The 14,889-nt window shown below is 52.6% G+C and overlaps 1 protein-coding gene across 4 annotated transcripts in view; it reads right to left on the reverse strand.

Moving 5' to 3' along the window:
- Positions 1-14,889, reverse strand: part of ABCC1 (ATP binding cassette subfamily C member 1) — a 126,835-nt gene that overhangs the window by 84,846 nt on the left and 27,100 nt on the right. For 2 of the 4 annotated variants that reach the window (XM_070230637.1, XM_070230636.1), the window contains exons 2-5: positions 5,868-6,044; positions 4,030-4,155; positions 934-989; positions 618-755 (exon numbers count right to left, since the gene is read on the reverse strand). In XM_070230637.1, the coding sequence (XP_070086738.1) occupies positions 618-695 (78 nt within the window). In that variant the 5' untranslated portion in view covers positions 696-755; positions 934-989; positions 4,030-4,155; positions 5,868-6,044. 4 annotated transcript variants of the gene reach the window in all.

Raw genomic sequence — 14,889 nt, forward strand, 5'->3', positions numbered from 1 at the left:
AGGAGGGAGGAAGGAAAGGTCACTCCGTGAACTCAGTTTCCTGACGTCTGCTGCCGTCGCTTATCAGAGGCAGCCGTACTGTACACAGCAGGCGCTCAATGAATGCGCAGCTTCTTTGCCTTCCTCTGCCGTCTGCTGAGCGGCTCGAAGATGGCAGGAAAGGTTGGCTGAGAGTCTGAAAGTGCCCGCTCTTCAGAATTCCTAGTAGCGGCGTACGGCGGCCAAGGGGAAGCACTCCTCCGCCAGGGCAGCGGCTGATGGCACCAAGGTAACGTGAGGACAAGGCCAGGGCCCCCCGGGGGAGCAGCCGCTCTGCAAACACGGCTCCCAGCTCGGCTCCGTTCCAGACCAATGACATCTGCAGCCAACTTGCCCTGCTGTTTACTGATGACAGAGGCTCAGAGGGTGGCGTGGCTCTGCCCCTGGAGGACCCACACGGGCCCCTGAGAGCTACAGAGACAAGCAGAGCCCTGAAGAAGGAAGGGTCAAGAACAAAGCCCATGTGGTACCCAGCCCCTGGTTCCCATGGCAACGCATGGCTTCTTCACAAGCCAGAGCAACAAGCATCTCTCCCAGGGGCCACGGATGGAGGACGTGGTATGAGGCCAACCACTTACCTCTTTTAAGGCAGCCATGATTTTGGATCTCAAGATGGCAAGGGCACACAGTAGGGCTATAAGCCAGAATGTGAGCATGATCCCTGAGGACTGGACTCCCTTCCTCCTCTCGAGCTGAATTAAAAAGGTAGCAAGCAGCTGGAAGAGAGAAGCACACGACAGGAGTCGTCAGGAGAAGGCCAGGTCCCCAAGGTCCCGAAAGCCACCACGGTCCAGGGTCCTGGCCAACGTCAGACCTGGAGTAGGGCTGCCCTCAGCCCAGTGGGGCAAGATCGGCCTGGAGAGGACCCGGCTCCAGTCCCAGCTCTGCTCTCACCTAGCTGGGTAACCCTGGGCCAGTCACCGAATCTCTCTGAGTTTCCACTGCCTCGTCTGCAAAAGAGAGACGACAACAGCACCTGACTTGAGAGTTTTGGGAATTTAATGGGACCAGGGACAGATCTGGGATAGGACGGAAAAGTCGGGAGGGAAGCTCGGTGTAGAACAAACATGGGCACACTTTCTCCTAAAAGACCAGATAGTAAATATTTCAAGCTTTGGGAGCCGGAGTTTCCGTGGCAGCTACTCAAGGGGGCTATCGCAGCGTGAAGGTGGCCCGCGACAACACACGGAGGGACCGCCTGGGCTGCGCCAACACAGCTTTCCTTACAGATACTGGCTGCGGGCCGCCCACGGTTCAGCGCCGGACAGACCCGTGTTCAAACCCCAGCCCCACACGCCCCATCACTCTCCTTTGGGCAACAGCGGTGACTGTCCTCCATTAGGGACACCAACGTGCTCACCAAGCACGAAGCACCCCCACGCGCCAACTCAGCGCACCCCACGGCCCGAGAGGGGATCCCCAGGTTGCAGGGGAGGAAACGAAGGTTCCCTCATCTGCCTTCAGTCACACATCTCCCCTTCGGGGAACTTCCTTAGGACAGCGGTCGCGGGGATCGGGATTTTTATTTCGTATCTGACCCCGAGGGCTATTACTTCCATTTTGCATGCAACTTACTGATCAGGAAGAGAAGAGAAACAATAAAACTGCTTTTCCTTGAAAGAAGGAAATGCCCCGGCCATTCCCTAGATGGGCAGGGCCACCCCCTCCTGGCAGATCCCCAACACCGGTCATGGTCACAAGCCGACTCATGAGGACCCACAGGTCACCCATGGCCCCTCCCCTCCCTCCCCAACGGCTCCAGCCAGAACCACATCCGTCTTCCTGGGTTCCCCCGTCTCCCTCACCCCCCACATCTAAGCCATTGGCAACTCGTGTTGGCTCTGCCACCAAGGCCTGTCCTCAGTTTACCCACTGCTGACCCTGGTCCCAGCCTCCAACCCTTCGTGCTGGGTGACCCCATGGGCTCCCCCACTGGCCTCCCGTCTCCCATCCCCACCCGATGATCCGGTGTCCACTCAGAGGCCACATCAGCTTTGAAAGACAGAGCCAGGCACGCCACACCCTTGCTCAAAACCGTTCCCTCCAGGACCAGAGGTTTTAACCCGGGGTCCAAGGACAGGCTGTGGACAGACCCAGGAGTCCACGAACCAGGAGGGGAACCAGTCACGGCTGCAGACTCCCTCCTCAGCACCACGGAGGACCACAACCGCCTGAGCAGCACCCGGGGCTCCGGCACCACCGGAAGTCACACCTGAAAACGCACGGCCGGAAATGTCTTTACCGCGGACGGCCACTGCTATTCAGAGATCAGAGCCATCGCACCCGCCGCACCATCTTAACTTGAAACGTATGAATAGAGAAGCTCCTACGTTCTCACTCAAATTTGTTTTCTAGTCTTTTGATCCCTGTATTTAAATATAATTGGTTTCCTAACCAAAACGTCCTACAAATGAAATAAATAACGGGTGCTGAAACCACACGATCAAATACACTTAGCAATTAGAAAAAAGGTCTTCAGACCCACGCAGCAACACGGCTGAGCGGCAGGGGCTGAGCAGGCAGACGCAGACCAGGAGCAGGGGAAGCTAAGGGGCCACGAGCCAATCCAGCCAAGGCCAGGCCACCGCAAAGGTAGACCCAAGACATTCAAGGCCGGCACAGCCGAGCGCTTTATTCACCCGTCCCCTTGACACATTTATGGAGCGCCTACTGCATGCCAGGCACGGTGCCGGGCTCTGGGGACTCAGAGGAGAGCAAAGCCCAGCAGGAGAGCAGGGTCTCAGAAAGAGCCCCACAGACACAGGGGAGCAGACACGGGAGCCAGGCAGCCCGGGGGTGAGGCCGGTTCAGCCTCCTGGCTGTGTGAGCTTGGGCCAGTTCCTTCACTTCTCTGTGCCTCAACGTGCTCATCTAGGAAATGGGGCTACGGAGCAAGCGGACTGCAATGAGTTAAGATGGAAAAGGATCAGGACAGCGCCCGGCACACACTGTTCCCGTGTGCCATAAAGATTCACAAGCCGCTTCCGACTCACCTCTCCCGACCCTCTTCTGTGGCATCCGCTGTCTCCCCAGAGTCCCCTCCATGTTCTTGCTTCCCAGAACGGCTAGTGCTCCCTCCTCAGAGCCTCCCCCTTGGCCTCCAACCTCTCCTCAAACACACTGTTCTCCCTGCTCAAAACGTCCTGCCCCAAACCTGCTCCCTCCTCATTCCACACCACTCAACAGCTACACTGGCCCAGAAGCTTCCAGGCTTCCCAGAGGCCTCAAGGCACGCGCTATCGACGGAGGAATGGCCCTGAACTCGGAGCACATCGCTGTGGAATGCAGGGGCTAAAAACCACAACCTCTGAGGGGACCGGCCCTTGCTTGACTACGTATTAGCTGTGTGACCTTGAACAGGACACTCAACCCCTCTGTGCCTTAGTCGGCTCACCTGTAAAATGAGGACAAAGCAGTACCCACCTCATAGGATTGTTGTGAGCATTAGATAAACTCTAACTTCAAGACACATAAAACACCAAGAACAGCGCCAGGCACACAGGAAGTACTCAAAACACGTCAGCTGCAGTGAAGCAGCCGCCCTGTCTGCATCTCCCACTAAATTATGGACCCCGCGGGGCCGAGCAATTTTCTATTCAGCTTGACGTCCCACCCGCTACGCCAGAGCCCGGAAACTCAAGAGGCCACGAGGTCCCAGGAAGTCAATATAAACGACCGAGCTGGCCAGCGCGAGAACAGAGGACCGCAAGAGCAATGAAAGATGGCAGCTGCCACTCAGCCTCCATGGTGGGGGGCGGGAGAGGCAACAGGGCGCGGTGGGGACTGTGGCAAACTGACCAGCACACGCTCCCTTTAAAGGCTGCCGTCACTTCTCAGCTCCAGCCAACTGCTGCCCTAGAAAACCATGAGTTTTTTGAGTTTTTCAAGAGAAGCCAGATTTCTGGATTTTTACGAGATATTCTCATTTCTAAACGCCGGCCACTCCTTTTGGCCTCCGCGCTGCCTGGTGGAGAGCCGGCTCCCACTTACCATGGTGACGCCCAGGAGGGTTGGGCTGACCAGTAACACGGGGGCCACGAACCTGCCCCAACTTCTTTCCCAGAAAGAGTAGAAGAGGTCTGCCCAGCAGACGATCCACAGCAAGAATCCCAAGGCCTGGAAGAGAAGGACAAACACGTCTGAGAACGGACGGCGCCGGAACCTCCCCCTGCACCTCTGCACCAAGCTCGGGCTCGGGGGCACCAGCCAGCTCCTACATTACCAGCCGTGGTCCTCGGACACAGCAGGCATCCTTTGCGACATGGACAGTCCGAGGCAGGGTGAGCCACCACACGCTGCTCTGGAACCAGCATACCGTCCCATCCCGCGCCCCAGCCCTGACTCTGTCTGGTCACTAAACCCCCAGCACCTGATCACTCAAGAGCTCACTCGACAGCCTGGCTGTGCCTGCAACCCCAGCAGCCTGCACAAGGCCCCTCACGCAACAGCCGTTCCTTCAACAGTGTTCCTCCAGCTGACATTTCTCGGGGGCCTACGATGGGTGACAGACTTCTCCAGGTGCCAAGGATCCAAGAGTGATCAAAACAGACTAAAGCCCCTGCCTTCGCAGAGCTGACAGTGTAGAGGAAGGAAACAAACTGAAAAATACATAATATGATGGCAGAGAGTAACAGTGATAAGAGGAAAAATAAAACAGGGTGGTGGTCGGGGGTGGCCTCTCCCATCAGGTGACATCTGAGTGAAGAGCCGAAAGTGACTATTTGAAAGAAAGAACAATTCAGGCAGAGGGAACAGCAAGTGCAAAGGCCCTGGGGTAGGAACATGAGTGGGTTTGTGGCTGCTGTGAAATGAAGAATGCTCGTGGTAGGAGAGGCTGAAGAGGAGCCTGGAGGCAGATCAGCTGCTCCCCACCCCCTCCCAGGACTTCCGGATTTTATGCCCTGGGGTAAGAAACTCCAGGAGGGTTTTTGAACAAGGCAAGGACAAAATCTGGTTTACATTTTAAAGGGAGACGATGTTCCCTCAGAAAAGAACAAAGTGCTCCCAGACAACAGATCTAGTTAAGAACAGGGAAGTAGACACCAGCAGTATGAAGAGACCGGGGCAGGTGGACATCATGCGACCCCAGACGTGGCAGCCTAAGAAAGACACGCCTCCCTTCTGTAGTTCTCAGAAACATCACACGGGCCCGAGCGCAGGAACTCACGCTACAGTAACTGGCCCGTGTTCTTCAAAGGCGTCCATGTCACAAAACACAAGGAAAGTTGACACGTCCGTCCTTAAGAGAACTAAACGGACCACGTGACTAAATGTCATGTATGATCTGGGACTGGATCCTCGACTTGGGTGGGATGCTAGAAGAAGAGTACTGGGACAAGGGACACACTGGAATACAGACAGCACACTTTTTAAAAAGCGTTGTGTCCGTATTAAATATCCTGCACGTGGTTACATGAGACACTTTCTGCTTGGAAGGAAAGAGTCCCTGAAGAATCAAGGGATAATGGACCAGCTGTTCTCGAATGAGTCAGAAAAAGTGACTAATAATAGGAAGACCTCTTGATAATCCCTTGAGATGGACCCTACATCCCCATTGTAAGGATGGGGATACTGAGGCTGCGGAGGCTATGAAATTTGCTCAAGAGCACAGAGCTCGTAAGTGGCGGAGCAGACATCGGAACCCATGTCCGAATCCAGAGCCGCAGCTTCATCGACCACCTTATTACGGTGTCTTCTAGAAAAAGGAACTCAGGGCCAAGGAAGTCAAAGAAACCTGTCAGTTTCCACCACTCACCACGCCCCACCCAGGCCCCGCGCCCCCCCCTTCCCCCCCCCACCCCGCCCCCGGGAGAGCCCAGGTGACTTACAGTTTTGGCTTTGTTGAGATGCGTCATCTGAATGTAGCCCCGGTCATGGCGGGAGAGGTGGAGGAAGTAGAAGGGGAAGCAGACCCAGAGGTAAGCGCAAGGCACCCACACGAGCACGGTGTTCTGAAAGCACTTGGTGAAGTCGGGGTTGCTGGTGTTCCAGGTGACGTTCCACTCCTGCGGGCACAAACATGGGCGCGGGTCAACCGGACGCACCAGTGAGGGACAGAACTAGCTGCCAAGGGGCTTAAGAAAACACACAGGACCCCTTCATCCGAGCTCCTCTCAGGCAGAACACGCGAGAGTCAGGAGCCAGAAAGATTATGGAACAAGGAATGAGGAAGAAAGGTAAGTCTCAGACAAATTCCTGGGAAGTGTGGCAAGTTCCAGTGTTGCACAAAAGATGGGGCCTGCCATCTAAAGGAATCCTGAGGGTTTTCTCCTGTAAACTGAAGAGTGCCTCAGTTATGCAAATCATTCCTACTTTCCTATCTCGTGAATCGAGAACCTTCTAATATTCTTCATCACCATCACCACAATCCCCATTACCATCGCCATCATTGCCACCACCATCACCATCAATGTCATTGCTGTCACCACCATCACTATCACAGTCACTCTCATCAGCACCATCATCACTATCACAATCACTCTCATCAGCACCATCAGCATCTCCACCATGGCCACCATCACAACCATCACCATCTTCATCACTATGACAATCACTCCCATCAGCACCATCATCATCTCCACCATGGCCACCATCACAACCATCACCATCTTCATCACTATGACAATCACGCCCATCAGCACCATCATCATCTCCACCATGGCCACCATCACAACCATCACCATCTTCATCACTATGACAATCACTCCCATCAGCACCATCATCATCTCCACCATGGCCACCATCACAACCATCACCATCTTCATCACTATGACAATCACTCCCATCAGCACCATCATCATCTCCACCATGGCCACCATCACAACCATCACCATCTTCATCACTATGACAATCACTCCCATCAGCACCATCATCATCTCCACCATGGCCATCATCACAACCACCACCACCTTCATCACCATCAACATCACAATCACTCCCATCAGCACCATCATCATCTCCACCATGGCCACCATCGCAACCACCACCATCTTCATCACAACCACCACCATCTTCATCACCATCACCATCACCACCACTAGCAGCCCCAGCAGCAGGATGGGTAACACCCGAATTGCAGTTCTCTGTGCTAGGCCTTATTCTAAGTTCTTTAAACGCATTATCTCCTGTAATTCTGTAAGCACTTTATCACTCCTTTTTCAGAAGGGAAAACTAAAGCACACAGAGGTTCCGTAATTTGTCCCGCATCACACAGATGGAAAGATCTGGAGCCAAATTCCAACCCAGGCAATCTGGTTCTAGAGTCCCGGCATTTAACCGCTAAGCTATTCAGCCTCAGAAACAAATTCGTTTTAATTACTTTTATTTTGTAAGAAATCACCTGTATTTTGTTAGAGCTGTGCCAAACAGATAAACAGAAAGATACATACATAAATGGATGAGGTCTCTCTGCCTGAGAATAAACTTCAACCAGCTGGTAGACAGCCATGATGGCGAATTTAACTCAAGTCCTGATCTGACCACCGACCAGTTAGACAACCTTGGGAAAAGTTGTTACCCTGTCCTGGGGGTCTCACTTTCTTTTCTCTACCATGATTAGGTCAGATAAATTTAGAGGTCTCAAGCAGGTGGCCCTCAGGCCAATGTGGCCCCACAGATGGTTTGTTGTTACTGTTGTTCTTAAGAAGGCTTTAAAAACATTGACACTAGCTGCCAACATTTACAATCAGGAAATCTCATATAAAAATTAGGATTTCTGGCTTTTCTAAAAAAAAATCAGAAAATCTGGCAGCGCTGGGCCCACATTCCTGCTTCCCAACCAGCAGCGAGTGTTGGGGAGCCGCCAGTCTCTGGATGAGGTCCAGGCGCCCCAGTCCCCACGCAGCCTACTTCGCTCCTGGCCTTCTTTCTCCACCACTGACAACGCACTCTCCAGATGGTTCCAGACGTCTCTGATCCCAATAGGCCTCCCACAATCGGCTAAGTGAGACCGCCAAGGACCCTGGAATCGTATGGCTCTCTGCAAGCTCTAAAGTCACATCGACGGACGTTAAAGAGAAGGTGATGAGAACAAAGAGATCATTTCACTTAAAGAAACATCTGACCATCTGATCAAAATACACGTTCCAAGCTTTTCAAAGAGGAGACCCAGTGACGCACGACAATGTGAATATACTAACGCCACCGGAGTAGACACTTAAAAATGGCTAAGATGGGGGGAAAAAAATGAAGGATTTGACTTTAAAAAAAAAGTGAGATCTAGGTATTAAGAAAGCACCTGAATGGATTCTTCAGAGATATAATTATTCACTGACATAAACGGTTATTTTTCCAGAACCAAGAACGAGGAATCATTATAAAGTAAACTTTAAAAGGTCAACACACACAAAGAGATGTAGCTAGGAAACTTCCAGACACAAAGAAACCCTAAAAAGGACAAAGGTCACACCACCGTGAACTTGGGCAACTGGAAGTCAGTCTTGTAAATGCGAATTTGCTCAAGCAAGGAGAGATTTATGTCAAACAGTGATTATTTTAACTGGCTTCACAGCACTCGTCACTCTTAAAGTGATGGTGGAAGAAGGGATTAAACTGTTGGTGGTTATTAAACACACAACAGTTCCCGCGTAGCTGCCAGAAAAGCTCCTTTGAAAGGAACTGGTCCTTCTAGAGAGAAAACAACGCGGGGACTACATACATGCAGTTACGTATACAAGAAGCTCGGCTCACGGGTGACACATTTCAATAACCTAACTATTCCTCCCCTGGACTATTGCAAGAGCTTCCGAATCCTTCCCAGCCCCACTGAGTCCTCCGCCCTGCAGCCAAGGTTATCTTCTACACCCACGTATTCACACGTGCATCCAGACACACCCCCCACCCATCCGTAAACCCATCCATCCACCCTCTAGTCTCTCCATCCGACCATCCACCCACCCACCTACCCACGTACCAGTTCATCCATCTATCTGCCCATCTATCTATCCACCTACCCCCATACTTATGCATCCATCCATCCATCCACTAGTCTATCCGTCCATCCATCCACCCATCTACCCATGTACCAATTCATCCATCCATCCATCTGCCCATCTATCTACCCACCCACCCCCCTACTTCTGCATCCATCCACTAGTCTATCCATCCATCCATCCATCCATCCACCTACCCATGTATCAATTCATCCATCCATCTGCCCATCTATCTATCCACCTACTTATACATCCATCCATCCATCCACTAGTCTATCCGTCCATCCATCTGCCTGTCTAGCTATCCACCCACCCCCCTACTTATGCATCCATTCATCCATCCATCTGCTGGTCTGTCTGTCTGCCCACCCCCCTGCTTATGCATCCATCCATCCATCCACTAGTCTATCCATCCATCCACCCACCCACCTACCTACCCACATACCAATTCATCCATCCATCTGTCCATCTATCTACCCACTCATGCCCCTACTTAGGCATTCATCCATCCATCCACCAGTCTATCCATCCATCCATCCACCCACCTACCCACGTACCAATTCATCCATCCATCTGCCCATATATCTACCCGCTCATCCCACTACTTATGCATCCACCCACCCAAGCATCCATCCACATCTCTCCCTCTGTGTATTAATTTATTTTTAATAGGTAATACATTTATGCGCTAAAATTTTTCCAAACTACACAAGACAGACTGTAAAACATAAACCTTCCTCCCTAAATTTGCAGCCCCCCAGCCCACCCCACAGGCAAAACCACCATCGCTGATGTCTTGAGTTTTCTTCCAGACACCCTCCAAATACAGTGTATGTATTCTGTTTCCCCAAGAGGTACCATGATACAGACCTGTTCTGTACTTTGCTTTTTTACTTAACTATGTTAGAAACTCATCTTTAAAAGTTGCATAGATATGCTTCATTCCAGATAGCTTAATTTTACTGCTTTTAAACAAACAGTAGAAGCGACAAGCCACGTACCCATCCTGGTGCCTAACCCTCCACTTCCTCTCTCCAGAGGCAACCATATCAGTTTCTCGTGCATCCTTCCAGAAAACGTTTTATGCATACATAACAAAGATAAACATATCTTTTCTGGGATCGAATGGAAGGACACATCCTCCACACACTGCTGTGTACTTTGCCCGTTTCTCTTAATAACAGGTCTGAACTGCAAGGGAACAGTTCCCTCCTCCTCTGTACTGGATGCTTTGTACTCCCTGGGAATAGAATGACCCGATTCTTTAATCGGTCTCCCGCTGACCGAGCACAAGGCTGTTCTTACAAACCAAACACGCGACAAGGAACACATCACCTGCCAGGCGCCTCGTTTCACACACGAGCAAGCACATCTGCAAGAGAACTTTCTAGAAGTGTACCTGCCAGCTCAAAGGGCGCGTGCATTTAAAAGCTCGACAGACGCTGCCCGCCAAACAGAAGATCTTTCTGTTCGTGTTTAAAGGCAGTTGGGGGGCTGGCCCCGTGGCCAAGTGGTTAAGTTCGCACACTCCGCTGCGGTGGCCCAAGGTTTCATCGGTTCAGATCCTGGGTGCGGACATGGCACTGCTCATCAAGCCATGCTGAGGCGGCATCCCACAGGCCACAACTAGAAGGACCCACAACTAAGAGTATACAACTATGTACCGGGGGGCTTTGGGGAGAAAAAGAAAAAAAAATAAAATCTTTAAAAAAAAACAAATAAATACATAAAAATAAAGGCAGTTAGGTTTTCCTGCTCAGAGGAAACCCTTAGACTGAAATACTCATGTTAATAAATGAGATGACCTCATGGCCCTCTCTGTTCTGGGTAACCACCTCCAAGTGGCTGGAAGAGCCTATCCTTGCCACGGGGCAAGAGGCCTCCCACATCCAAGCCCCATCTGCTTCTCCTACACTTTCTCCTGTCCTGTTCCCCAGTGTGTCAACTCAGGCATTCACTCGAAGGAGCATTTTCCACGCGTGTGTTAGGCATTATTCACAGCACTGGAGACTCAGGAAGGCCATGGTCTCTGCCTTCAAGGCACTTCCCAGCCGCTGGTCAAATGAATGGTTGCTCTGCTTGCAATGTCTTTCTCCCATAACAAACTCCTACTCATCCTTCAAAACCCAACTCAGATAGACACCTCCTTTGAGAAGCCCTCTTCCTCACACCCCAAACCGTCAGGCCCCCTCACCTTTGCGATGATTTTCTTACACGTCCGTCACTACCTCTTGTCCTGCAAGGACCTCAGTGTAAGGATGGTGTTGTACTGACCTCTGACTCCTATCCCTCTCACCCAGCAGGTGCCCACAGGTTATTGCATAAACCAGTGACCCAAGTCACACCTTGATTCTTAAAAACTCACACATCCAGGCAGAATCTGCAAAGGACCTCTGAGTTTGTGGTCCAGGCGGATGGGAACTAAACTTCAGGCCTGACCTCTTGTGAGACTGGGCAGGTCGCTGATATCAGTCTCCTCCCCGGTAAACGGTCAGGGAAACGCATGGGCCTGGAAGGGACCGCGAGCGTCAAACAGGACGACGTGTGCTTTGCACAGAGCTGGAAGTGCAGGGACAATAAGTGGTGGCCATTAGGAGCAGATACCAACAATTACATCACGTGCTGCATCACGTTTTGGCCAATGACAGGCCACACGCACAGCGGTGTCCCCAGGTCAGTACCACGGAGCCAGGGGTGCAGCAGGTACCACCCAGGCGTGTAAGCGCACGCTGTGACATTCACACGACGACAAAACAGCCTAACGACGCATTCCCCAGAACGCGTCCCCGTCGTTAAGTGACCCATGACTGTAACAACAATCGCCACCACTGCCACCAGCACTGCCCGGAGCCAGGAAGCTCAAAGGTTAAAGTTCGAGTGAGGATGTGAGGGAGAGGAAATCAGGGAGCATCCAAGGAACCTGGAACTCGGTCAGGGGAAGTCAGAGAAACGCTGAGCAAAGGAAGACCTGCGGGGGCAGCTTCCCGCTCCAGTCGGACGGCGGCCCCGACGGCGCAGAGCCGGGAGGAGGCCACGAAGGGGGATCTGGCTGTGAACGTGAACTTGCCCTTCTGTGGATCACAGCCACTGTGGGCCGTCCCCGCCGCCCACCGCCAACGGCGGCCCTGACCACAACTGTCACTGCGGTGAAGATAAGAGTGTCTGGGGCCTCCTACGTGTCCATCCCTGGCCGGACCCGTGACGTCTCTACTGTCTAAAGGTATCCCCTGGACAGCCCCGCAGATAAGCAGCGTGGCCTCCTCTTTCGGGGTCTCTGGGGGGAAGAGCGAATGGCGAGGGCCGGCAGGAGGCTCAGGGAGGGTCCCCGAGGGCTCAGGGCTCCTCACTGTCCCCCACCCCAGGGACGACAGCGACCCCCATCTTTCTTCTCAGGGGCTCTGCCTCCCGATCCAGGGAGCTTCGGAAACCAAGCCGCCCTCTGGTTCCACCCACGGGGCATCCATGGGCTCAATGCGGGGAATGGAAATTCAGCTCCGGGCGGCACGAGCCTGGAAGCGGTCCCCAGCGCTGGCCGAGCTGTGCATCAACCCGGCCCCGGGGGGTCCCCAACAGAGAACGTGCACCCCGACTCCCCGGGATGAGGCCTCTCCTCACAGGACGCCTCAACGGTTTGTCGCCTTCCACAGCTTTCCCTACCCCCAGCCCCGACCTCTGAGGATCTGGGACCAAGGTCAAGTCTGCCGGGCCCGTGAGCTCCAGGAGGTCAGAAAATTTCTGCTGTGTGGTGTCATCTCACACCCTTCCCTCTCTGGGCCGGGGAAGGACAGCCAACAGGTTCTGAGCGCTCACGGGCCTCACTAGAGCGGGCACGGCTGCTTTCCCCATTTCACAGGTGAGGAAACCGAGGCACCGGGAAATAAGTGATCTTCCCTAGGCCACAGGGCAGGGGGTGTGTTGTCCCCACCCCACCCCCTACGCACACCTTCCCGTCTCCGCCGACAGCCCCGGCTCTTGTTCATAAACAAATCCTCAACTGTCAGCCACACACTCGGGGTGAAGCCCAAGGGGGTGGGTCCTCCTCAGCATCAGCCAATCAGCAGAGTCCTTTACTCTCATGCTGGCGATTAGTGCCAGAATGGACACTTGATCCCACCAAGCCACTCACAGCAAGGACACACACTCTCCTGTCCCCAGCAACACAGGGTGAGGATGTGGGGTTTCCAGGTGTCTCAATCATTTACAAGAGAAGCAGCAAGGGCTGGGAGGGGAAAGGCAGGGGTGGCAGCACCATGGCGAGTGTGAGAATGAAGCTGACGTCGTAAAAGGTGGAGATGAAAGAGACTCAGTACCTGGTGTCATCATGGGCTGCTGGATCAAGCTTCACCTGTAGCCCACCCTCCTGCTGGACTTCCAAAAATTCACTTTGCTTACACGAGTTTAAAATGGATTTGCTCTCACTTACAATGCAAAGCCTCCTAGTAACACAAGTTCTGATCCACTAGGTCAACCCTTATATAACAATATGATTCAGAATTCGACACGCGTGAATTTAGGGTCCAGATACACCTCTACTCGTAGCATACTCCTGGGTAAGTTACTTACCCTCTCTGAGGGTCAAATAGCCCACCAGCAAAATGGGGATACTACCATGTCTCCCAGAGGGGAGCATAAAAGCCCATATAAATGTTGATTATTACTATTATTCACAACACCTTCAGCTGCTTTTTTGGAACCCACTTCTTTCCTTCTGTTTTCTCCTTTTCCTGTCCTCCTTTGCCACCACTCCACCTCCCAAAAATGTACTCTGTCCCCTTGACTCTTTTCTTACAGATCCAGTTTTCCTCTCAATTTATTTGCTGTGTGACCTTAGGCAAGTTACTTAACATCTCTGAGCCTCATCTATGACTAAGGCTAAGAATACCCATCTCCTAAAGCTATTCTGAAGATTAAATAAAATGACATACACACAGGGCCCAGCACAGGGTCATAAATTAACACTCAACAAAGGGCTACCATCAGTAACCTTAATCCTTATGTGAGTAATGAAAATACATGAAGTTTATAGCATACTCTCAATCTGATAATCCTCTATTGTTACTGATAACAGTAATACCACCTAGCTTTAACTGAGCACTATGTGCCAGGCACTGTTTCCATGCCTTTTATGCAAATTCATTCATTTAATCTCCATGATCACTGAGACGGCAGGTTCTGTTTTGATCCTCATTTGGTAGATGAGGAAACTGAGACACAGAGAAGTCAACTAACTTGCCTAAGGTCACACAGCTTGTGAGTGATGAGGCTGGGGCCTATTGAGCCACCCTGGTCCCTCATGATGACCATCTGAACTTTAACAGAGTCTTCTGCAGCGCACGCCTCTCCCCCGGGGAAGTCTGGGCCAAGGGGAAGATATGAGGCCCCAAAAGAGCCCCAAGTTCAGAGCCAGGCACCCGTCTTAGTTTCCACTGGCTGCTGTAAAAATCACCACAAATCTAGCGACTGGAAACAGCACGCGTTTTTATCACGTGGTTCTAGGGCAGAAACCCGCAGAGGGTCTCCCCGGGCGGCCCCGGGGGGCTGGCAGCCCTGCCTTCCCTCTGAAGCCTCTGAGAATCCGTTTCCTGGCCTCTTTCAGCTCCCGGGAGCCGCCCCCATCCCTTGGCTCCTGGCTCCTTCCACCTTCCAAGCCAGCAGCAGGCCAGCCCGTCCCCACGCCGCCACCTCTCCGGCTGCCTCTCTTCCGTCTCCCTCTGCCATTTACAAGGACCCTCGTGATCACGCTGGGCCCACCCAGACAATCCACGACAACGTCCCAGCTCCAGGTCAGCTAATGAGCGACCCTGAATCCATCGGCAATCTCCAGCCCTCTGCCACATAACATGGCATATTCAGAGGTTTGGGGATGAGACTGGACATCTTCGGGGAGGCCGTCACTCTGCCTATCACAGCCCTGCAGGTT

This window comes from Equus caballus, chromosome 13 (genome assembly GCF_041296265.1).
Source record: "Equus caballus isolate H_3958 breed thoroughbred chromosome 13, TB-T2T, whole genome shotgun sequence".
Lineage (NCBI taxonomy): Eukaryota > Metazoa > Chordata > Mammalia > Perissodactyla > Equidae > Equus > Equus caballus.